The following is a 25,199-nucleotide window of genomic DNA, read 5'->3' as shown; positions in this document are numbered from 1 at the left end:
TGGGACCCCACCTAAGCCGCCTATCTTTCAAGAAAGGACCAAATCCCCTGAAAAAATCCCCATGCATGCAACAGTCAGTCATTTTGTAGGCCGCAACTGAATTATATATTAATGCAAAGGTATAACCATGCCAAGGGCTTGTGGCATGTGTTCTACAGAGAACATGAATAAATACATTTGCTTCACATAATCTTCAAGGCTAGGTAACAGTCAGGCCCTGCAAGGTTCAGTGGCTACAGTGATTGAAACAACGTCATTCGCTGACTACATAACAATGAACATAGTGAAAATGACTGGACATGAAGTCCTTTGCTGAACACCTGATAGAGAAGATTATGATCTGCAATGCCTTGGGCGCAGGGAATCTTCAAGTGCAATGCACTGCAAATTGGCTTTGGAGAGGGTGTTGCTACTGGAGCTAAACATTAGCCAAGCAAACACCAATGTCAGAATGTTATTCTTCCAAGGAAGCATCACACAGTGCTTAACTATAGTGTCATGAAAGATCAGCACAGCAGCAGTATGCCTGTTACTATGATTCAAAATACCAACAGGACTCAAATTTACGGCATTTTGCTACAAAACCAGTTAAAACTAAAAACAGTGTGTATCGACAGATTGATCACATAAGATGAATATATAAAGATATGTCATTTAAATACATTTGACTATTGGTAGACTTGTCTACTTGAACTCAAGACACATATTTGTCACGGCTCACTCCCTGCATTCTCGTGTCCACCACCAGGGGGCTGAATTGTGGTGTTCTCCAGTGTTCTAATAAGCTTCCAGACCCTCCTCTTCATGCATATACTGACTTCCAGTCACTTGGAAACTACTTGCAAATTGCCATCCATTCCCAATCCATGCCGGGTTTTGTGGAAGCCAGCCTGCTCATGCTTGCAGCCAGTCTGCTCATGCCTGAAACTCCATTACCCAGAATTCCCTGCTCACTGCTTCATCTCCACCCATGCAGGCCAAGGATTGGTGGAGGAATTCAGCTCACCTGTGGCTGGCTGCTGCTAGCCTGCTCACACCTGGTGCATGTGATTACTGTGAGCTCTTTTAAGCCCCAGCTCCCTTCAGTCAAAGGTTGGTCATTGTAGCTGTGTTCCGGTGAGACCAGTCCTTGTTTCCTGAGATTTTGATATTCCTTGATTCCTGAGCTATAGTTAATCCTTGTTCCTTGATTCCTGAGCTATAGCCATTTCTTGTGCCTGAATTAGCACTGCCTGCAGTGCTACCTTGCTTCTTGAGTACCTGAGCTAGTTATTCTTTGTTCCTGTTCCTGAGCTTCAGCTATTTTTTGTTCCTGATTTGCACTGCTTGCAGTGCTCTCTTGACTCCTTGTTTTCTGAGATGTAGCTATTTCCTGTTACCTTGAACTAGCACTGCCTGCGGTGCTACCTTGACTCCTGAAGCTTTAGTAATTCCTGTTACCTTGAACTAGCACTGCCTGCAGTGCTACCTTGACTCCTGAGCCTTGGCTCAAATCTTGTTTCTGCCCCAGCACTGCCTTCAATGCTACTTTGTTTTCTTGATTCCTGAACCTGCACTATTCTAGTATACCCGTGTAGCCTCCCCTTCTGTGTATCCTTTTCTAGTCTCTGCCTTTCTTCCCATTTCCTTGGTTCCAGTTCCTAGCTTGCTGTCTTTCTATTCTGCTGTCTTGCTTCTGTTACCTTGTATGTTTGTTACCTGCTTTCTGCCAAGTGTGCTCTGTGATTCCCTTCATTTCCTGTTAAGTACTGCTCCTTGTCTATTGTGCTCTTGTTTAGTTCTACCCCCTTGCTGTTATTGCCTTGCGTGGTCCTGTTTGATCACCAGGATCTGTGGGCCTAGCTGACTACCTAGGTGGTGTTTCTTGTCTACTGTGAGTATTGTCTTAGAGTTACATTTGTAACATCACCATAGGTATAAGCTCCACAGACCCTGCCTTTGCATGCATATCCTATATGTGGGTATTTGCAGTCAGTATCTGTAACAGCAATTGTAGGTGAGAAACTTACTGAACTTCAGTCTTACCGTGTGGTGCTCCTGAGTGCTTTACCCCACACTCCCCTTTAGTGTTATCGTTGTTTCATATATGTGTCTTGCACATTCGTCCTGGATGTAGTTTTTCTGAATTCTAAATCGCCTCATGAGTGCCTGTCCTTTCTGAATCTTAGCCATCTTGTTCCTTTGCGTAGGCTTCCCCTTTGGATCCCTTTTTCCTCTGACTTCCTGCATGATCCTGGGCAGTGCTGTACTCCTCTCTGCATACGTTATCTACCCAGTTCCCAGTACTTGCCCAAGTACCTGACTGTGTCCCAGACCGTCCCAGGCAGCCCCTGACACCCTTACAAAAGCCCAATATTAAAACATTATACATTAATAATAGACATGGATAACATAATTGGTTTTCTGCGGTCCATTCAATGCAAACAAGCTCCTGAGATGGCCAGTATAGTGCCAGAAAAAACATAAGCTTGTAGATTAGAAGATAACGCTGTTACCCAACAAACAATAGACAACAAAGTAATACATCACTCTTGAGGTGGATTCCATAAACTCAGCCTTCAGACAATGGGCTTACCCTTAGTTTTGTAATGAAAAAAACTAGATTTAAAACACTGTTCCATAAATCACACATGTTGAGTCTAATCATTGAACTAAAGCACAACGAAAAATTAGAGACGTTATACAAAATCTCATTGTTCATTAGGTGACAATCCCCTAGTACAATTGCTGTCTGTGACAAACCACAGTTTACAGGAAATAAGGTCCACATCCACAAGAATCTCATCACAACGTTTGGAATAAAACGTATCCCTTTCGGGGTTATGCGCTGGATATGTAATGCCAACTGATGAAAAACCTACTTTAAGCCGATAGTAAACACAATACCTGGCCTTATTAAGAAGAATACCTGAGTCAATTTGGAACATCAGAGGCATTGGCACATTTAGGAGATAGATCCGAAAAACCTTAACTGTTTACTTTTGCAATGCTACTTGTAACTTGGTGCCAACTAACTGCTTGGAGCAAAATCAAAGAACACATTTTTCTGAGCAGTCGTTTTGTATTCTGATAGAAATTTAGAACGCATGAAAGGCACAACTGCATAGCTGGCATCCTTAGGGAATAGCTTGTGCTAACACTAAATAGTCGTAAGATGCACAGATCACTCCCTTTCATAACAGTTTGTTTTATCGAATACATCACATGCACAGTAGCAAATACATTTGTTTTTTATAAAAGCGACCCTTTTGCAGATAGGTACTTATTGTTTTTGATTTACCAACCTAATTTGCATATGTTTGAGCTATCCGAATAAGTCACAAGTATCGATGTTAAATGATCAATATAGGTAAAAGCTTTCACTGGTCAGGGTAATACATCAGAAATAACAACACAGCTGATGAGAACAATTTTTCATGCTTACAGCTACTCAGTTCAATGTTTCAGATGAACGCCACAATACTGATCATCACTTAACCATATGAAAAACATAATATCTTGGGTGGACATTCACCAAGTCGGTCCCTCCAACCTGACAAGACCACATCATAATCGTCACATTTATATACCACACACCGTCCCAGTGTCTCTTGGCGATAGTCTGAGTTATTCCCTGTTGTGTACTGCAAGTGTGACTCAAGTGCTTTCCTAAAAGCTAGAAAACTGGACAAGTGCCACTACTGCCCTTTTAGTGAGTTCCATAATGCTAAGCCTTGGACTAAGAACACCCTCCGCTTTAGATTTAGGTTTGTTAAGTAAATGCACCAGTTTGAAAGAAATTCTATCACCGCCAAAATTTTAGCAAAAGGCCTGTCACTGCAGTACTATACTGAGGCCATGAGAAGAGAATAGCATTTAATAAAATAATATCTAGAAATAGCTTTTGCTATAGAGAAGTAGCAAAGAAATATCGTACTTACACTTGAATGTATACCAAAGGAGGGAGCGTAATTGAGAAGAGTTAAATATTATTTTTCTTACCTGTTTCATTGGAATGAGAAGCCTGGTGAATTTGGTCATTTGAGGGCCCGGGATCATTAGAGGCACTTTCCCAAGATAGACCACTTAACCTGGCAATATAGAGGAAACAAAAATATGAAGACTTTTGAGCATTTATTTTCTGGTCATAACACATGATAATCTAAGGGATGAAATAAATTTGAGGCATATGTCGAAAACATCTCTGTGTGATAAAGGGGAAAAACAGTGGACAACTATCAGCATAGAACCTTACCTGCTTATTATTCCCTGTACACAAAGGTACTTCCTAGTAAGATTTCATATGAATATGGTCCACCTATTAGTTGCTTATCCACACTATTCCCACTATGATAAAGATGTGATAGTTTGCCCCAGCGATGCAAAAACGACAATCACTTGTGTTCTTTTTTTGTGAATTATAAAAGGCCCCAAGGTAAACAATCTTGGTCCCCTTGCTCAGAATTCTTAATATAAGATCATGTAGGCCAGATTAACTACATCTCCAGCTTCTTTAAACTGGACTGGTAATGCATGCATTCCATAGGTTTATCTTAGACTGTCATGCTGTGCAAAATTGTGGGGAAATATTAAGCAATTTCAGTACATTTACTTGGGTTCCTGGTAGTAACTATTAGGCATATCTTGCCCATTGCAGATTGTGTTGTTTGCGCCATGCGCCTTATCATATTTACATTTGTCAGTTGTTATTCTGCGGGGAGTTTATCTAAATTAGTTTCAGGAATTGTTTTTAATGCTGTTGCGACGGCTGTTATAGAACTGTGCATTTCTCTTGATTTTAATTACACAGATATTAATCAACCAAAGTTGCAAAGACTCTTCAAATTCTCACCTCAACTATGAATCCAAGAAGTTTTGGACCTTTATTAATTCCAGAAAAAAAAGAATGACTGTAATCTACCCAAGTGTCTTCAAAGAATTTGGAGTAGATTTGATTCTATTAACTTTGTAAACCGAATGATCAGCTAGGCGCTGACCAAAAGGTCTATTATAAATTACTAATGAAGAACAATTTAAAGAAAGTATATATTAAAACATTATTATGAATCACTTATTTAACTGTACGTACTTCAAGCCTTTATATCAAAAACAATTCTGGGAATGGACATGATGATCAGTGAGATGAATTGTCCTTCCGCCCATAAATGATTGCGGATCATAATCGTAGATAAAGCCTCTAGACAGGCACTCAGTTGTCCATGGCTACATGTGCACTATGTTTCTGACTATAATAGTTTTGGGAATCTTCCTCTTTTACATCCCATCCCCCCATTTCATGCCTCCCACTTTAAGCAATAGGAATCTATTTGTAAACTCACTAATTGTCCCGCTAGCCAGGCACTGGGCCACCAGGTCAAAGGCTCCCGAAAGCAGGGCAAGCTGAGGCTCTGCTCTAGTAAACCCTTAGATTCCACCCACATCTAATTGGTAAGGGGAAAACACAAGTTTGTCAGAGATGGGGAACCGCCAAGTGGCATATTCAGCAGAAATTCAAATTCCAGCCCTCAAGTCATAAAAAGATCAGGTAGACGGAATACGCTTTAACTACATAAAGGAGTCTATATATAACCACTCCCCATCCCTCGAGACTGAAATGGTTACTTACCACTAGGAGTAGTTTTGCAGCTTGAAGAATTTTCTTGATTTACATGCTGTGCATTATTCTGCCATCTACTGGTTGCATCTGGAATAGTCTCCCCTTTTCTCTTAGTTTTTTCATGGGCGTCGTGAACCTTTTGGTCATAAAACCCTCCTTGAGTATTGTCAGACGTATGCCTTTGAAATCCTTTAATGCAGTCACCATCTTCAGATTCTGTTTTCTCCTTTCTTTTCTCTTCGCGGTGTGATATATTGGTTTCATTTATGTTAGTTAGCATTTTTTTGTGTTGAGTTCCTAAAAATACCTCTACTGGTGAGGTAGACAGGTCACATGTGAAGCCAGAAAATTCTTCAAGCTGCAAAACTACTCCTCCTGGTAAGTAACCATTTCGTTTTGTAGCATAAATCGTTTCTGAATTCACTTGCTGTGCATTGATTATAAAACAGTATTTCTTCCTGTGGGTAGGCTGGGTCTTTTAAAGTGTTTTTATGAACAAATGTTTCAGCACTCTTTGTCCCACTTCTGCCTCCTTGTTGATGTGGATGTCCACACAGGAATGTTATATAAAGGTGTGTACCGATGACCATGTGGCAGTTGCACAAATGTCTTCTACTGCTATGCTACCTAGGTAGGCCAGTGCTGATCCCTTCTTCCTCATTGAGTGTGCCTGCAGTATTTCTGTAAGTGTTGTTCCCCCTGCCTTGTAACAATATTGTTACATCATTGTTCTTTGGATGACCAGTGTGTGCAGGGCCATCTCTGCATGCATTTCAGGTTGTTGAAAAAAAGCTAGTAAGTGGATTGCCTGGATAACGTGGAATTTCAATACCTTCTTTGGTATGAACTTTGAGGTTGTTCTTTTCACAATTTTGTCCTTATGTATTCAAAGATACGGCTCTTGGGTGGTGAATGCTTGACCCACCTTAACGAGGTGATAGCAATGAGGAATGCAATCTTAAGAGTTAGGAATTTGAGCTGTGAATTTTACAGTAGTTTGGTGGGTAATGTCATTAGTTGCGGAAATACTACAGTTAGGTTTCATGTGGGCATTGGTGCACTCCTTGAAGGTGACACCGTCTTTGTTTCCACAAAGAAGCATTTTACCGCTGGTGTTGTGAAAAAACCTCTCCCTAGTATGCCCCTTGTGCTACAGTGGCTGCTAGGGGAATTGATAGAGGAATTGGCGAGGTACTTGTCTGTACACATCTCTGCCATTTGTTGCTTTAGAATTTCCCTGTTGTTGGTCATCTTGCTTGTTTGCTCCCCTTGGAAAATTGAGGTGATCAAACTCGTTATCCTCAGGGGCCATTCAGACATACTGAGTGTTTTTTGCTCCAGGAGCCACACCTGCAACACCAGCATGTCTGGGTGTGCTGGGAGTATGATTTACTGTCCTTCGGTTATCTTTATGAGGTCTGAGAGCCATGTATTTTGAGCCCACAATGAGACTATCAAGATTAAGCTGGAATGCTCCTGCCTGCACTTCTGGATTAGGTCTGGTGTGATTGGAATTGGTAAAAATGTGTTAGCAAATCTCCCTGACCATCTTATCAACAGGCGACATGGCATTCCCCAGTGACTCTGGATGGTGGAACCTGGATGATAAGCTTTACCATTTGCCTTCTTGTGTGTTGCAAATAGGTATATTTGTGTTGTCCTCCATATTTAGAAGATCTCCTTTAGCACTTATGGTTTTAGCTCCCACACATGATTGGTGCTTCCTTTTCTGCTTAGCCTATCTTCATTTTTTAATTTATTTTCCTGGTATGTGTATCGCTCTTAGCAATATTCTATTCTTATCAGCCTTCCCTAAATCTCCTGGGCCACTGTCAGTAGTGGGTAGGACCTTGCTCCTCTTTGTTTGTTCAGATAGCACATTGTCATTGTGTTGTCGTTTGACCTGGAATTGTTCTCCCGGTTAGATGTTTCTAGAAGACCTTCAGCGCTAGGAAGTGGTCTTCAACTCCAGCACATTTGTGTTGCACTGCCTCCTCGGAGTTCCAGAGGACTCTGACATTTAGCTTGTCCATGTGAGCTACCCTATGTGTGATGCATCCGTTGTGATGGTCACTGAGGGAGTTGGTGGCTTGAATGGTTTTCCAGCTGTGAGATTCTATAGGTTCCACCATTGTATCTCTCTCTGAACCTTGTCTGTGACAACCACAATATCGTGCCAACTCCCGGTTGCCTGTGGCCATTGTTGTTGGACCCATTTCTGTATCGATCTCATATTTATTTTTTTAGAGTTTTATATAGCGCAAACTCAACCCAAATATATCAGGTATCAGAGCACTTTACAGGAGCACCAGTTTCATTACAGATGGACACATTCATCATTTTTGTTAGGCACGGGAAGATTAAGTGATTTGCCCAGAATCACAGGATGGTGAGCGTCCCTGCCGAGACTCGAACCCGGTTCCCCAGATTCGAAGTCGCCTGCTCTAGCCGTAAGGCTACATTGTCTTCCATATGCAGCCTTGCATGTGGTACTAGGGGAATGCAGGAGGGCCCATCATGCCCATCATTGTCTCCACTGTCCTCATCATCAGATGTCTCTTGCAGCCGAGGAGACTCTGCTGCACAACTGCTTTGACTCTTTTGTCAACTGACATATGGCTGTGGTCTGTGAGTTCAGGATAGCTCCCAGGAATGTTTTATTCATGTCTAGGTTCTATGATGATTTTTCATAATTGATGGTGAAACCTAGTGTGTGTAGGGCCTGTATGACCTCGTTGATATTCTACTAGCACTGGGTACTCTTCACTTTCACTAGCCAGTCGTTCAAGTATGGACAGACGTGCATTCACTTTAGTTTGAGATGTGTGCAACTAAAGCTAAGCATTTTATAAAAACTTGTGGAGCTGACTTTATTCTGAATGGTAGGACCTTTAATGGTGGTGTCTTGTTCACCACATCCTGACGAATTGTTTGTGCTATCTTTTCACTGGTAGTTGTAGGTAGGAGTCTTTGAGATCTATGGTTTCCATTTAGTCTTCATTTTCCTATCAGAGGGATAGCTTCTTGCATTTTTATGTTTTAATGAACTTGTTTATTGTTCTTAGGTCCAGTATTATTCTTAATGTACTTGTCTGGTTTTGGTTGTAGGAAGTAGTTTGAGTAGACCCTTTTGAGTCTTTGTTCTGGGGGTGCTATTTCTATTGTTTGCTTGCTGAAGTCTTCCACTTCCTGTTGTAGTCGCTGTATGCCTTCCTTTATCCTCTTCCTTTTTAGTGTATTGTTGAGGGTAACTTGATTAACTCTATGCATTAGCCATATCTTATAATATTTAGTATTTACTTGTCAAAGGTGAACTTTTGCTATTCTTTCAGGAATCCTCTGATTCTTTCTTTTACTGGGGACTTATGTTAGAGGGTGTTTGGGAAAAGTCACTTGCTTGCGTGGTTACCCCCTTGCAGGGTTTCCCCCTCTTCCCCTTCAACAGCTGCGAAAGGGCTGTCTGGCACCTGCGCTGTACTGCCATTGTGGTGGAGTGATGGTCTTACTCCCTTGGTGACTGAAGGCTGTGTGAGTGGTGTGTGGCTGTACAACCTCCTCTTAAGGCTGTTCCCTTCCTCCTCAGAATGCTCCCTTAAACTGTACGGGGCCCCATGGCCTTTCCTGTTTCACTGTCTTTTTTTAATGCTCAATAGCGCCTTGTCACTGCCTCTCCAAATAGACTGTCTCCGGTGAAAAGCATGTTCGTTATAGCTGACTTGACCTCCTGTTTGAATGCAGAGATTCTCAGCCAAGTGTTTCTGCTTAAGGAGGTGGCCATGCAGAGCTGCCCACTGACAGTGTCTGCTGCATCTTACACAGATTTTAGGCATGTACTGGCCATTGTCTTTGCCTCATGTAGCAACGTATCCACCGGCTTTTTCCACTCCTCTGGCAGGTGTTCCATGAGCTCCTCCATCTCATCCCACTCCTATTTAGCAGGGTATTCTAGTTGGTTGTCCATCACTGCTGACCTCTCAATATTTCTCCCGTTCATTTCTACTCCGCAAATTTCCTTGAGGAAACGCAGCCCCCAAAACACAGGGCTGTATGCTCTCTTACATGCTGATGCCACAATGAGGGAATCAGCTGGCATGTTCCCCCGATGTAGGTTGTGTATTTCTAAGAGAAGCAAAACTTATTTCATACTCTTGGTGTTATGGATTTGATGCAGCTGGTTCTTTGACTGCATCTCTGCCCTGGTCCAGCATATTGGGTAGCATTGTGAGCAATTGGTTACCTTTGTGGTCGGGTAGTAGTGTTTCAAAGAGGAAGCATGTTTTGACTGTGCCTCTTCTAACTGAACCCCATATGTACCTGCAGCTCTCTTGATGACTGCACTGTATGCAGTAATGTCAACTGGCGGTGAGGGGTTGGATGGATGGGAGTCTCCCCTTAGTCTGTGGAGACTGCATAGATGTCTTGCCATTCATCTGTTGGCTCTCTCATTTGCGAGAGTTCTTATTGTTATTCCTCTAACTTGAACAATCCTCTTCCATTTCTTCCTGGGGTTCTGGAGTGATTGGGTTTTCCAGCTCCCAGTCGGATGCTTTGTTGCCTATGGCTCGCTGAATTTCTTGCCAATTTGCCCCAGTCTACACAGCCAGCATTGAGCAGCTTTTTGCTGTCTCTCTCCCATGTGTTTGATCCTCTATTGAGGTTGAAGCCAGTTTTGAGGGTGTGTCTCTCGCGGTGTCCCTTGCCTTGGTCCTGTGTGGTTATTTGGGCTGACTTTGCCCTCTGGAGTCAAGGATATTGATGGTACTACCAGTTTTATAGAGTAAAAACTTTCAGCTCAGGTATGAGAGTACCTTTTGCCTATGCACCTCCCTCAGCACCTTCTTGTGCTCCTTACACTGGCCACCTCTAATACCTCCTCGAGGCCTGGTTCCTCACCTTGGGCCTCCTCACTATACTCCAGGATGCCCTTCTCCTCACTATATAGTCTGAGATGATTTAGGGACTCCTGCTTTACCTACTTTAATGTCATGGCATAGTGTGCCCATCTTTGTTTCTGCCTTGCCCTGATAGTATTCTGCACATGCTGCTGAGTCCTCCGAAGTTATGCCCCATGCCTCTTTCTTATTCTCCCAACATGTGGTATCAGTGGGTAGTTCTTCTCAACCTTCAGTGTTTCTCAGTGGTTTTCGGTGTTCTTTCTTCATTTACTGGTCGACATAGATCCCCTTCACTTGACGGTGGTCTACAATGGAAAGCTATCTTCCACTGTTTAGTTTCTTTTTTCTTGACTCCGGAGCTCTCCCTTAGGCTTCCAGACCCAAAGACTGAAAAAAGACTCTGAAGATGGCCACTGCATTGAAGAATTTCAGGGGCATACGTGTGACATCACTCAAGGAGGAGTTTCAGCCCAAAAGGTCGAGGACGCCCTTGAAAATAAAAACAATCAGAAGAGAGACTACACGGAGACTCTTCCAGATCCAACCACTAGATGACTGAATGATGTACGGCATTTGAATCCAGAAAAGTTTTACGCTGCAAAACCAAATATACATTCTTGAAAAGCCAAGTAAGCACCAATGCGCAACTAAAAACAAAAAAAATCAATACAGGATTAAAGAAGATCCCTCATACTACTGAAATCTCACCACTTGACAGGCAAATAGCTCCTCACATCAGCCAAAGCCAAATACTGTGGGACGTGCTTTCTGGGCAAAACAGAGAGCCCGTAACACTTGGCTGGAACCCTGCTGGGGTGGGACTTGGTCCCCCAGAAGCCTCTCTGAGCCTGCGAGGGGCAGGAGCCCTGCTTGCCTACATCTTCGCTGCCGGTATCCCGCAGCACGGGACACGCTTTCCGGACAAAACTGAGCCGGCAACGCTTGGCTGGAACCCTGCTGGGGTGGGACTCGGTCCCCCAGAAGCCTCTCTGAGCCTGCAATGGGGAGGAGCCCCGTTCACCTACTTCTCTGCAGCCGGCATCCTGCAGCCGGAGATGTGTTCGGGTGTGTCGGGGCTGCGCCTGGGCGAATCCTGGGCCAAGGGCGGGCCAGTCTGCACCTGACCAAGGCTGGGTTGGGCCATACCTCTTGGCCCTTGCATTTGGGACCACAGCCCAGGAAAGGACCCAAGTCTTCCAGCAAGGTAAGATCATGGGGAAGAGGAAGACAGTAATGTTGAATATCAGGGATCACCCGCTGGCCGCAACCATAACTAGCTTTTTGACCACAGCCATGGGGGCGATTAACAATGAAATTGAGTGCATGGAGGAAAGGTTGGGTGTTACTAAGAAAGCTCTGCATACTAAATCCCTTCGGGGAGACTCTGGCAATGGGTGTAAAAGCAGTATAAGCGAACCCCCACAGCCCCCACACCAGGCCGACAAGAGTAAGGAAACTGGAAACCCTTGCATTTTTAATGGCGACCTCATGATTGTGTCTAATGAACAGAGCTCACAACGTGAACCTAGCTGATCGCACCCAGTAAAAAAGGCAAAATGTAGCAATAAGTCGTAAATGAAACGTAAGACGCCCCTGGCTGGAAACAAACCGACAGTTGCCAGCAGAAACAATAGGTTGCCACCCAGGACTGAGCCAGACAATGAAACCTTCCAGGGAGGCCTAACACAAGCTAACCTCTCGGAGCTTTTAGAAAAATCGCTGAAAGTGTGTCTTGAACCAGTTCTGTCTGTCCTTAACAGCATTTACACCTCCCTAAATAACCTGATTGGCTCAAGCTTGAGCGCTGAAATGAGCACTTTTAAAAACCCGGCGGAGTATAGTCCAAGCCCAGAGGTCCGCATCACATCCATGGCAGGCCCTCTTCAAGGAGCAGCATGCGCGGACCGTATACAAGAGGAGGGCAGCAAAAATAGTTCTACCTTCTCTGCCCAGCTCAATCCAACAGTGTGCCCACTCAGGGCACCCCCAGGCCCGCTAAGGAGGCCCGGCAATGTCCTTGACTTTCCACCTAAATTGTTTTTGACTTTTGAAAATAATCAAGCAGCATTCACAAGACCTCAAAGAATCTTGCAACTCCCCCTGAGGCAACACCGTTAGTAATAGTCTTCAAAAACGTCCCTCATGCGCCCCTAGCTGGAGAGCACTGGCAATTAAAAAACAAGGTTGTCTATTGGTTCCTTAAAACCACACAGTGCTTCAGTTGTGAAGAACTTTATGGGAGAATAACCAACATCCAACGTGTTTCTTGGGTAGGCCATCATCCAAAAGAGGCACTAGGTGATTGTATTGTGGTCAACTTCAGGAACAAGCGCATAGTAGGAAATCTCATGGATAGAGCATCCCATCTGTTCATGATGGGGGAAGGAATCGAGGCTGCAACCTTGGGATACTTTTATAGGCCCGTCAAGCAAACTTTTCTGTAGCTGCGTTTTAGAGTGTGGGGGGGGGGGTTCCGGATTGTCCTCCAATTTCAACTCACAACTGTTTTTCACCTCTTGGGCAAATTGACCGACTATACAAACAGGGGACTGCCTTGGTTGAAGCTCATGCCAACAAATATGGGAGAGTAACAATTCGGGCACATGGGGTCACTCCCGCGCCCCTGTCATCCCCCTGCATGGTTATAGACAACACAATGGAAAAGGTCATACAGGCTGTACCCATTGCATGATCGGTCCCAAGACCAAAGATTCCGGACGCACCACGCAAGAGGCTAACAAGTTTAGCTGCCTGTTTTGGAATGTAGCTAGTCTTGCATCCAAAGTGAATAATGATGACTGGTTAGAATTTAGAAAGGCAACAACATTATCTGTCTCCAAGAGATGTGGCCCCGAGAGAAGACATATATAGGCTGTTTTATCTCAATAGATACACCGGCTGTCTGCTCGTGTGGAGGACATGACCAAGGTGGCTTGCTCACTTTAATAATTACAACTTGGGGTGACAAAATACGCACCTTTAACCTGGACACTCCACACTTTCAATTTATAAATGTTGCATATGAATTAAATGTCAAACTTAGAATTGTAAACTTTTATCATAATAATTTGATTTCTTCTAATACAGATATATTGGCCAGCCTTGATACACTATTATGCAAACACATCATGAACTTGAATACAGATTATATAATATTATGGGACAGGGATTTTAACTGCAGACTTTTCACATTATCGCAGGTCTCTTCTTGCACCCACATGGAAGATCACTCTGAGGGCCATAGTCACTTCGAACACACTTCCTTTGGCAATGTCTTAAATTCTATTTTATTTAAATGTTCTCTCTTTTTAACTATTGACCTGATCCGGGGGGCCGGGCAGGATAAGATCACATATGCTAGTCATGGACGGGGCAGCCTTATTCATTTTTATTGCCCTTTCTGACTATTTTAAACCCAAATTGGTAAATGTTTTAATTTTAAAAGTACCCTTCTGCAACCACTTCCCGTTAGAAATTCAATTTGAAACACAAAACAAGGATATGCCAATAGTAGTAGCTCTGCCCGTAGTCCATCATAAAAACAAGGGCCTCGTGTAAATAAATGGGCATCTATCATTTTTTGGAAAAACTTGTGGAAAAAATAGGTCGCAAATTTTGAACTGCCTTGAATACGAATTATACCCAAAGTCCATGCTAGCAGCTTTCACAGATATTTCTTTGACACTAAATAAACTTCTAGAATGTAACAGAAGGCCCATGGCCCGCAAACAGTTCAAGTTGTACAATAACTACTGCACAAGGATCCACAACATGCTTGTTGAAGCATTGAAACATAAGCCCAGAGATCTAGTACGGGTGAGAGACTGCAGATCCCAGTATACAAACATTCTAGAAAAACGAAGGGAGACTGTTAGGAAGGAGGCGTGGGAGAGGCTATACCAAGTGAGCATTTCCAAAAACAGCAGTCTTTTCTGGAAGACCATCAATGCCCCCTTTTTTCAAGATAACCATAACACCACTGATGCTACACTTCCCCCAAACAAGTGGGTGGAACACTTCCAGGCAATTTATAATAATGGGAGGGCACTGTCTGACTCTGTAGAATGTGGCTATAGTACAAAAGTGACTGCGAGTAAACAAGACCCACTGACAATTAAGGAAGTCACAAAGGCTTTAGACCCGACAAAATAAAATAAAGCCGCCAGCCCCAACGGTATACCCACTCATCTCTTCCTGGCAATGCCTGCCCTTTGGCTCCTAATCCTAACTAACATTTTATGCTACATCCCAGTCATGGACCCTCCACCTCGTTGTCAACAGCAATAATCGTCCCTATTTTTAAAAAGGGAAATAGTTCGAGCCCCAAATGTTACAATTCAATATCACTAATCGACACCACATGTCAGCTTATGGGCAGGGTTCTACTTGACCGCCTTGAAAATTAGATAGCAGAAAAGGGAAAATTCTCGGGCATCCAATATGGCTTTAGAATGGGCCTGGGCATGGTGGAACAGTGCCTTAACCTTCATTTGATAATTGGCAAGTACACCATGGCAAAAAACACTAACCTTTATTTGGGCTTCATGGACCTGACATCGGCCTTCAACTGTGTCATGAGAGGGAAATTATGGCAAAAGATATTAGGTATGGGCATAGATGCCCCCCTCGTCCACGTTTTAGCGCAAATGCACCAGGATGTCACGGGCAGAGTAAGACATGGGGCGGATGGAGAACTCTCAGCAACGGTTAGAATGAACAGTGATGTCCGACAGGGGTGCGTGTTAGCCCCCTTCCTGTTTTGCTTATATATAAATGATTTGGAGAGTTTATTGAATGAAGGGGCAGTCAATGTGCCATGTGTGTGGCGGAGAGATCTCCCCACATTTTTGTATGCAGATGTCTGCGTATTGATCTCAAGAATAGGCGTGGTCCTGTAGACCTTCCTCAATAGATTTAATGAATTCAGGAGTAGGTTGGGCCTGCAGACCAACACCGCTAAGTCACAGTTCATGGTGTTGGGGAAAGCTAAAAGTAAAATGAGACCCTGATTTATCAAAAATGAAAAACTAACTCAGGTGTCAACCTTTTGCTACCTAGGCATTCCATTTGATCAAAAAGGTTCTTGGACTCATCTCTTAGAGGTCAAGAAGAAGAGTTTTGATAGAACGCTTGAGGCCTTATTTAGGTTTTCTAAGAAACTCGGTGGTAGACCGACCGAGTCCCTTATTAACATTTATACCTCCTGATGTTCTGCTGTGATTCTGTACGGTGCGGGGTGTGAGGTTTCTGCAATTCATCAACCCTACATAGAACAGAAAATGTATTTCTTAGAAGATTACTGTCTCCCCCACCCCCCAGCCTGCCTTCGATTATTTGTCACCGAGAATTTGCGTTAACTCCTCTGGCGGACCGCATACAGAGCATGTCTATTATGCTATGGTGCTTGATTTGGGTCAATGAAGAACCGTCCCTCAACCAGGAAATAATCCAAGACTGTTTAAACTGCTACCATGCTTGGAAAATACCTTGGATAAGCTATGTGACGACCCAGCTGACTCGCATTGGGAGGCAGGATTGTTTTGCAAACCCTCAACTCATTATCTCCGTCACAACACTCCAATTAAAAAAAAAAAGATTTTCTGAATATCCCAAGAGATCATAGACAATAGAAGGAGGCAGCAAAAAGGAGGTAGCTGAGTATTTTCCCCTGATCACAATTGAAGGAATCGAGCCATATCTTTTGTATCCTTTCTGCCAATTTAAAAAAAATTCTCACTAGATTCAGATTTGGCTCTGCTCACCTATTGGTTTTGTATCCAAGTCCAACATATCACAAGGCCCTTTTGGATCCATGCCCCTGTGACTGTAGATCCAGCCAGAACATGCTGCACTTTTTTCTTCTTCTGAGAGTTATATAATAAACCACGCAGGGAATACATTTTACCACTTCTGAGGGTCTTGAATATTAAAAAACTGTAGGCCAGCCTTGTTCTATCTTAGACTGCTTCGATCAGCATACATTTGCGAAATGATATATAGATTTATTTCTGCTGCCATTCGCCTTAGGAGATTAGTTGGAAAATAATTGGTCTTCTTACTTGAGATTTTGTTTTATCTGTTACCCTATGAGATTGTATTTTAAAATGATCACCCGCAACTAGTGGAGGATTGTAGAATGCATATATTGATTCTTCTGGCGCCGTTAATTAAGCATCACTGCACTTTTAGAATGACTGACATCAATTCAGCATCTATTTATTGGCTGAATTTTAATTCTCCGCTTAAAATTACTGGCAATAAGAAAATGTATTTTACTTGACTCTAACCTGTCAGCTTCAGTGAAAAGCTATCATGCACTTTTTTTTAATGTTTACATGCCCTAGTTCACCTACTGTTGTTTAGCTAAGAAAGTTTGCTCCCCCCAAAAAATTGCACTATGCACTTTGAAAAATGATTGTTTTACTGCTGAGGTCCCGTGTTGCATTTTTTAGCTGTTCATGGTTGATTTTATGGCTTTCACGCCTTTTTAAATATTCCGTACTTTTTTGTGTGTATATGTGACTATTATGGTTTACAAAAAAAACAAATAAAGTTTATGAACTGAACGTCTGCACCAACAATGAGGCATTCAACAGATGCAAAACACTCCTCATGATTATCAAAGCACTGTATCAACCTTGTCCCAGGCTCACTTGTCCTACCCTCTGCCACAAATACTTGGGAGTTTATTGGGCTAGTATATTACAGTAGTGCAGACTCAATGAAGTCCCTAAGACACTTACACCTATTTAAAGTAGAGCAAATTAATTTGAGCTGGAGTTCATTATTGAAGTCCAGGGCTTAAGTGAACATTGTGAACCCAACTGGGGTATTTTTACAGGCCCCTTCCTCCTTTGTCCCTTACAAGTGATATTTCTGGGCCTGATGGTAGGTATGGCCACTTTAGAATTGCAACAGGCATCATTCTGCAAAAAATCCTTTTCGGAATTTCTTCCTCCCTGGATACAAAAGATTGACAGTCCCAGATCAAGCGGTAGGTGGTACTAAGCTTGATGTTCTTAAATCTGTAACAGGGCTCTCTTGACACTGATTCAATCATTGTTACCAGCATAGTCTGCTCCAAGGACATTGTACGTTATCACCCACTGCCCTCCCCTAATAACTTCCAGAATTCATGCATGGTTGGATATTTCCCACACGTGGGTACTCATCAGGACAAACGTCGTCGAGGCACTAGAAGCAACACAGCAAGATTGTTCAATAGGGTTAGCCTCGTCCAGCGCAGCTAAGCCCATTCTGCTGGATCAGTCCTTGCTGCCTTCTAACCCATGGCCACAACAAAGAATCTGGAATGTACTTTCATGGAACATTGTGGTTCTCACTTCTAAGCTGGAAGACCCGGACTGGGGGACTTTCATTGATACATTTGGCATCTGTGTGTTTCAGGAAACTTGGCGTGTAGAGTCAGCACATAGGTCGGGGTTCACCACCTACTTTTGTCCAGCATCTTTAGGTGGTAGTGCCCAGCCTGCTGGAGGTCTAATCATGTGGAATAAAATTTTGCCAGCTCTTCACATCACTAGGCTTGATACAAATTTGCAAGATATTGTGGGGCTGTCTCTTGCGGGGGAGGTATTCTGACATGTTTTTAATGTCTACAACCGTTCCAATGGGGCAAACAAGGCATCTGATACTTTGTTTGTCCTAAAACATGCTTTGGTGGTTGTTGAGCGCCTCGATAGAGACCATAATGCTCTTCACCTGTCCTTTAGTGAGTCTGGGCCCACTGTACATCAGGGTGGGTGCTGGGGTCCCCCTGTCACTCTCAATTAACAAGCAGTCTCTAGATGGGAGGCTGTCTCCAAGGACCAAAACCGTTGGCCCAGATCTATGTTCAGGTGACACCTTGAATGCTCTGGCCATTGAGAGGTTGTGAATTTCAAATCCTGTTTTTTTGTCAGTTCTCATGAAAACCTTTTTAGGTCTCTCAGGGCCTCAATAAGCACAGATAACCACAAGGCCTCCAGGGTTCATACCCGCTGCTTATGGTTTAACACCAGCTGCAGGAACTCAAGAGGTGGTCTTATACAGAGCCTGAAAGCCAGATTTAGGCAAGATGTTGAGAGTTCCAGGAAGGAGTACATAGAGGCACTTTGCCAGGATAAAATAAACTGGGAGAATGATGTGGGAGGATTTGATATTCACTGCCAAAGCAGGGGATGCCAAATCTTTCTGGGCAATAGTCGCCCATGGCAAGCAAAATGCCACTACTAGTCTTAATTATAACCTTCAACCCCAGACTTGAGTGGGCCATTTTTCAAAAAATGTATGCAGCTAAACCCAACTGCATATATGGAATCTACACTGCACTAACACTTTTTCTTTAGTGAGCATCTGTTGAGTCTCTATTTATGAAAATACGATAAGTAAAACTGAAGTAATTAACTATTGATTATGTAATCTATCCTCTAATAAGTTTTATATAGTTCTGTCTTAACAAATGCTGTATTGTATAAATATTTTTTTTTTTAAAAAGTAGCTCCAAACCTCTCATCCCGACCACCTATTTCCAGCTGCTGTTTCATTCTAGCTCTTAGAAGACCACTGAAATGGTCCCAATTCTAAAAACGGGTCCAAAGAGGACCTGTGGAATTATCGGACCATCCGCTTTATTGATACGTCCCAGAAACTTTTTTGTTGCCGGACTCTGGGACAACTTCTTGATTGGTCCAAGAAAAATCTGTTCTATCAGAACTATGGGCAGGGTGTAGGGTCAGCCCGGTGGATCAAATCCTCCATTTTGTTTGTCCTATGCTGGAAAACATTACCACTAGACAAGGACCACTTGTATGTTGTATTTGTCTATCTGAGGACAGCCTTCGATTCCATCCCTAGTGCTAAGTTGTGGGAAGCTTTGGTGAAGATGGGTGTCCTCACCAATATTCTGTCCATTCTTATTAGATTGTATGAACACAATACAGCTAGAGTTGGGTATGGCAATGCAATATTGAAACAGGTGTCAGGCAGGAATGTGTGTTGGCTCCGACACTGTTCACTCTTTATATCCATGATTTAGTGCAGAAATTACACCCCCCCCCAACTGGGCCCTCATTAAATTGCGACAATGCTTTTAGCAGATGACACTTTTAATTTCTAAAACGCTACATGGTCTGCAGGCATTACTTGGTTGCTTTTTAATTTCTTACAGCGATTGCGACCTTGAACTTAATATTAATAAAACAAAATTCATGGCTTTTGACCCTACAAAGCTGCTAGAGCAAGTATTATGGTGCTTTGAAAAGAGTGCAAGAGTTTGTGTAGCTGTGAGTATGTCTAAATCATAAAATGAGATGGTCCACGCATATTAGGAATTGTGCATTAAAACTACAACAAGAAGTTGGTGCTGTAGCTAAATTGCACAAGAAGGCCCATGCATGCTCCCATGAACCAGTGATGGAGATATACAATATCAAAGCAAAGAGTGCAGCCATGAACAGCATAGAATTATTGGGTCACTCCAAGTGTGATGAGCTTGGTATAACCGGAAATAGATTTGTCAGGATCATCCTTAACCTCCTGCAGGTTGCCCAATGCCCCCCTCAACTCTTGGACCTGGGCATTGTCCCACTAAGTCAACCTATTATGTCTCGTCCCATTATGTACTGGCATAGGCTTTGGTCTATAGACGAATTAGAATCCTACAGAGTTGAAATTATGGATCTACTAAAATCTCTGGGCCGTGAGAAGATTGCTTGGTTTGCTTAGATCAAGGCCATGCTGTATGAGATAGGCCTGCCATTTCTGTGGGTGACCCCAGACCCCAGACATAGCAAAACTGGTTAATGAACAACTAAAGGAGCATTTAGGGATGAAGGATTTTAAACATGTTAAAGCAGGAAGTCTAACAGATTATTTCCTAGACATTAATCTCATTTGAGTTTATGAATCATTTCTTGATATGCTTCCTGGCCCCATCCCATTGCAACTTTTTTTTTTTTTTAAATGGAGGTATGGAGTTCTGCCATTAAACAGCTTTTGTATAAAATGGGATGTACAATATATTAACTCTAACAAGTGTCCTTCACATCACTTAACAAAAAAACTCCACATAATGTTTCCTTTTTTCTGTCCTGCTTTTGATAGGGCACAAAAACTATGAATTAGGCCAGTATGTGAACTCATGGGTTTGCGTCATTATGAGCACACACTATTCACTTTACGTTCAGATACCAGCAAGGTAAATGTTGTTGGGATGACAAATACATTTTGGATCCAGGATTGCTTAATTTGCTTCATTGAAAAGGAAGTTCACATGCTAAATGTAGGCCTGTTGCTTTAGTTCTACGTCTATTCAACCAAATCTTTATTTGGGTCTGACGCCCAAAGTTAGATGTGCATTTTTTATGTTAAATTCTGTGGTTTTCCGTTTCTGTCAACCGTCTGTGTTGAATCAGGCAACAGAAATGCAATAAAGTTGGATTGAACGTGAACCGGAAGCATAATATTATATAATTGTGAACCATCTCATTTGTTGGGGATGAAACACAAACTTATTTTGCTGCTACTGTCTGACCAAGGCATACCAATACCACAATTTTTAACACCTAGCAGCATGCCTTGGATATGCGGTAGAAGTCCTGTAGTGTAGCCAGATTTCCCACTCCTGAATAAATCCCTTCTAGGCCTCTATGTCCTCAGCAACTACTGTAGCAACCCTCATCAACCCTTCCTCAGTAAGATAATCAAGAAGGCAGCCTACACATCCTCAAGAAAACATCAACACCAATAATCTTTGCAGCTACCTTTCATGCTCCATAATCCCACAACAGCACTGACCCTGCCAGCAAACAAGTAGTGATCAACATCCTCTTGATCACAGAGAAGGTTAATTGTCTGCTTAGCGACACTCCATCCTATCCTCATTAACATCCTAACATAACAAATGAGATTTGCAAGTAATATCCTCCACTGGCTCTCCTACTACTTATCTACCTAACATCAGCTCATCCGGATAGGGACCACAAGATCCCAAAAGCATGACTCACCTGAGGAGTACCCCATGACTCCATCCTGCCACTACGCATCTTCCATCTGCAAGGATCCCCTTGGCACCTTACTCATTGGTCATATCAAAATTCACCACCAACAATCACTCAACTCTATATGAAAGTGTGCTGTGCTCTCCACATTCAGGAACTCAAGCATTGCCCCACCTTTTTCAGAACCTGATGTAGATAGAGCACCTACCTGAAATTCAAACGGATGAATAATGAATCCCCAAAACAATGACAACAAAAATGAGTCCAAAACTGAAACAAACAAGAACAGGAACTTGAATGGCTTCAACACTAAAATATCAGACACAGATAATTCGCTCAGGTTCATCATTGACATCAGCCTCTCTCTCAAGGGCCAAGTTGCCAAGAGGACCAAGACGGAATGATACCCGCTTTCCCACTTGAAATAAGTGAAAATGTTTCCTTGGCAACTGATTTCAGCCCTCATACTTGTGTGTCTGGATTGAAGCAAAGTCCAGACAAGACAGGTATTAACAGAGGCCTAAAGAAATGCAATCAAATCACTTCAACCCTGAGGAAACTCCTCAGTCTCCTCTAGCATGCCAGTATCACTTTCAAGGCCTGCTGCATGGCAACAAGGATCAGCTCCCTTCCTACTCAGCTGACAAATTAAACATCACTGGTGGATCTTGACATAACCACAGCCAGCTCGCCAGACTGGGGATGAACCGCAAGAAGGAAAACAGGAGGAGGGCCTGTTCAATCTACGCAACCAGAATCTTTAGAAATGTTCTACCCGCTGTAAATGAATTTGGATCATAGTACTGGCTGCATGCTCTAGACAAGCCCTGAACAGCCCTCCGTTGTTCTCGGCTAGGTTTGCACTATACTAGTACCCATTTATACATACTGTGGGAGGCTGGCTCAATATATGATGTACACTTATGTTTGTGGGTACCTTGCACTGATCCAGACAACCCTTATGGTGACTTTAGTGGTCTTTGACAACCTTAGACAGCTTTCTAAGTGGTAGCTGTGGAGAGCAGCCTTCAGGCTTAATCCAGAGTCTAAAGCAGTTTGTTTTACCAGAACATAATCTTATAGTTATTGATTAAATGATAAAGAACCACGCAGTGTACTTATAAAAATATGTATTTATTAAAAGATACTAACACATACAGATATCTCCTATCAGGAGATACACACAATGCACACAATATTTTACGATAGAAACAGGTAAGTAGCACAGAATATACAGTGGTAATATACTAAAATAGTGGTATGTGAACCACGTCATTGGTCAAAACTATACTCAGGAGACATAGCAGTGGCAGGGACCCAAGGAACCACCCAAGGTAAGCAACTAGGAGCTCCACAGGGGACATGTGTAGAGTGGGAACACGACCGTGGGATCCATGCAAGTTAATGGGTAAGTCGCGGTTTCAATTTTAAAGAAAGAGGACCCTTCACAGCGGACCCTGAACAAACCCCGTGGAAGATAAGAGGTTGGTTAGCCACCCTACCCGTGGATACCTTAGGAACCAGGATACCTGCACCAGGGAAGCAGGGTGCATAGGTGTGAAGTGGCATCAGAAACCGCCATCGAACTCAATGGGAGACTTCAGACAGATGCCGCTGCTGGAGAAGGAGAAGGTGTCCGGTGGAACCCAAAGGTAGAATCCAGATGTTAAGAACCTACAAGCAGAGGGAACAGAGTCTATGCCACTCAGAAGTGACCAGGAGGCACGGAAGACGAATGCCCACCGATGTCGGGTGTTTCAGGAGAGATGATGGTGACCTTGAAACTGCAGCTGTGCTTATCAGGTGATGCTGTGGAAGACCAGGAGCCATACACAAGCTGTCTGACATCGGATGTCGAGAGTTGAGGGGTCGGTGTTCGGCGGGAGCACCAACAAGCCTTGGCAACTGCAACCAATGAAGGAGTAGAAGAAGGTGCAACGTCGAGACCAGCAAGGTCTGGGAAACTCACCGCAAGCAGGCGAGCTAGGGCAGGACCTGAGCAACCAAGAGAGTCCAAAATAATTTAAATGTGACCCTCGATAGGACCCACATCCGGAGCCACTGGAGTCATAAAAGGACCCTGAGCAGCTACCAAAAAGTCAGGCCCACGGTGCAAGCAATATGGTGTGGTCAAAGATTCTTGTCACTGGAGATGCTTGAGGTTGGGGATACTTGGAGCCTGAAGATCTTGGTGGAAGGAAGCCAACAAGCCTTTGCAACTGCAAGTCAAAATGGTGAACAGGGGTTCAGTTCTTGCAGCTCGGACGAGGGATAGGGACCTAAAACTTGGTGAGAGGACAGGGCAGGCCTCGAGGAATGTGAAGAACCACCACCTGTGGTGCTGAGCCATTCGAAGTCTGTAGGAGCTCAGGATCAGCAGACCAATCAGCTTAGTTGCGGTGCCTGAAGATGCGGGGAAGTGACTCCTTCACTTCAAGCGAGATTCTTTCAGGTGTCTTGGATGTCAACAGGCCCTGGACGGGTTCCTGTACGGAGCACAGATATGGTTGTTGCAGCAGACGAGCAGGACAAAGAGATCAGGGGCAGCAGGAGTCTTCCCGGTTGCAGCCTTGATGCCCAGAGCAAAGTCCAGCGACCCTGATGGTCAAAGTTGAAGTGGTGTCTGAACTGTATCGTGTCCCATGACAAATCAAGGGACCTCCCCACAGGTAAGGAAAGGGTTGGGGATGATACATGGGTCTCTCCCTAAGGAAGGGCTGGACAAGGGGGAGAATACTCTTCTGTCCTTTGTCCAGTTTCGCACCAGAGCGGGAGCCAACAGTTCCCTGAACCAGTTTGAGCTGGACTTTGCATGGAGGGCACCAAATGAGCCCTGCACGCAGACTTGGCGCTGGCAAGTGCTCCATCCCTGCCCCAATACACTAAACCCTGTCTGGGAGGTGGTCACCTGACAAGATGCCTATTGTTATGCCTTCCCGTGCTCGAGCTTGGCTCAGCAGCAGAAGGACAGAATCGTGTCTCTGGTAGGCAGCAGCCATGTTGTGCTGTCTGGGTCTAAAAGACTGGTACTGGGAGCACTAAGGGCCTAACGGAGGGCCTTTACTGTGCGTGGAATCATACCTCCCATACCGTTTATGGTTTGGGGGCATGATTCCAACATATTTGATACCAACCACGACAGAGTTCGTTACAGCCAGTTTTGAGATGACCATCGCGTAATGACGCGGTGCCCGTCTATATATTATATGGCTGTCTCACATGCAACCTGAGAGAATGGACTCCGAAGGCTGTAGGAGTGTCCTGCTCATGCAGTGGCACCCTCACACTTAGAACCAAGCACCCTGCTTTCAGGATTGAAAAGACCTGCTGTAGGGGTTTGACATAGGTTTTAAGTGCAGTGACCTTAGATATAGGGAAACCTTTATCTTCTGTAAGTGGTGCTAGCACCAGCTTACACAGGCTGCAATGGCAGGCCTGTAGAGACAGTTTGAATGGTCTTCCATAGATGGCATAATACATGCTTCAGCCTATCGGGGACCTCTGGTATACCTATGCCCTGGTTACCTTAGGGACTGATAAGAGTACCCCAGTATCCAATCTGGGATGTACCTAAGTACTTACCATACTAATACAGGGGAGAAAGTAGAGAGACTGGTGCCCTGATGAGCAGGATCCCAGTCAGGCTAGTCAGATAACAGCTTTACATCAAGCAAAAGGTTATCATTTAACCAAATAAAGTTTATTTGA

At 43.6% G+C, this 25,199-nt stretch overlaps 1 protein-coding gene across 1 annotated transcript in view; it reads right to left on the bottom strand.

Moving 5' to 3' along the window:
* LOC146772980 (rho guanine nucleotide exchange factor 11-like) overlaps positions 1-24,664 on the bottom strand; it is a 348,342-nt gene extending 323,678 nt beyond the window's left edge. Inside the window, 2 exon segments of the mRNA XM_085637044.1 lie at positions 3,982-4,070; positions 24,573-24,664. Coding sequence (XP_085493170.1) covers positions 3,982-4,070; positions 24,573-24,664 — 181 coding nt within the window.
* Positions 24,665-25,199: the final 535 nt, after the last annotated feature.

Source organism: Triturus cristatus, chromosome 12 (assembly GCF_964204655.1).
Source record: "Triturus cristatus chromosome 12, aTriCri1.1, whole genome shotgun sequence".
In the NCBI taxonomy this organism is placed as follows: Eukaryota; Metazoa; Chordata; class Amphibia; order Caudata; family Salamandridae; genus Triturus; species Triturus cristatus.
This window is presented reverse-complemented; position numbering and strand designations above follow the sequence as displayed.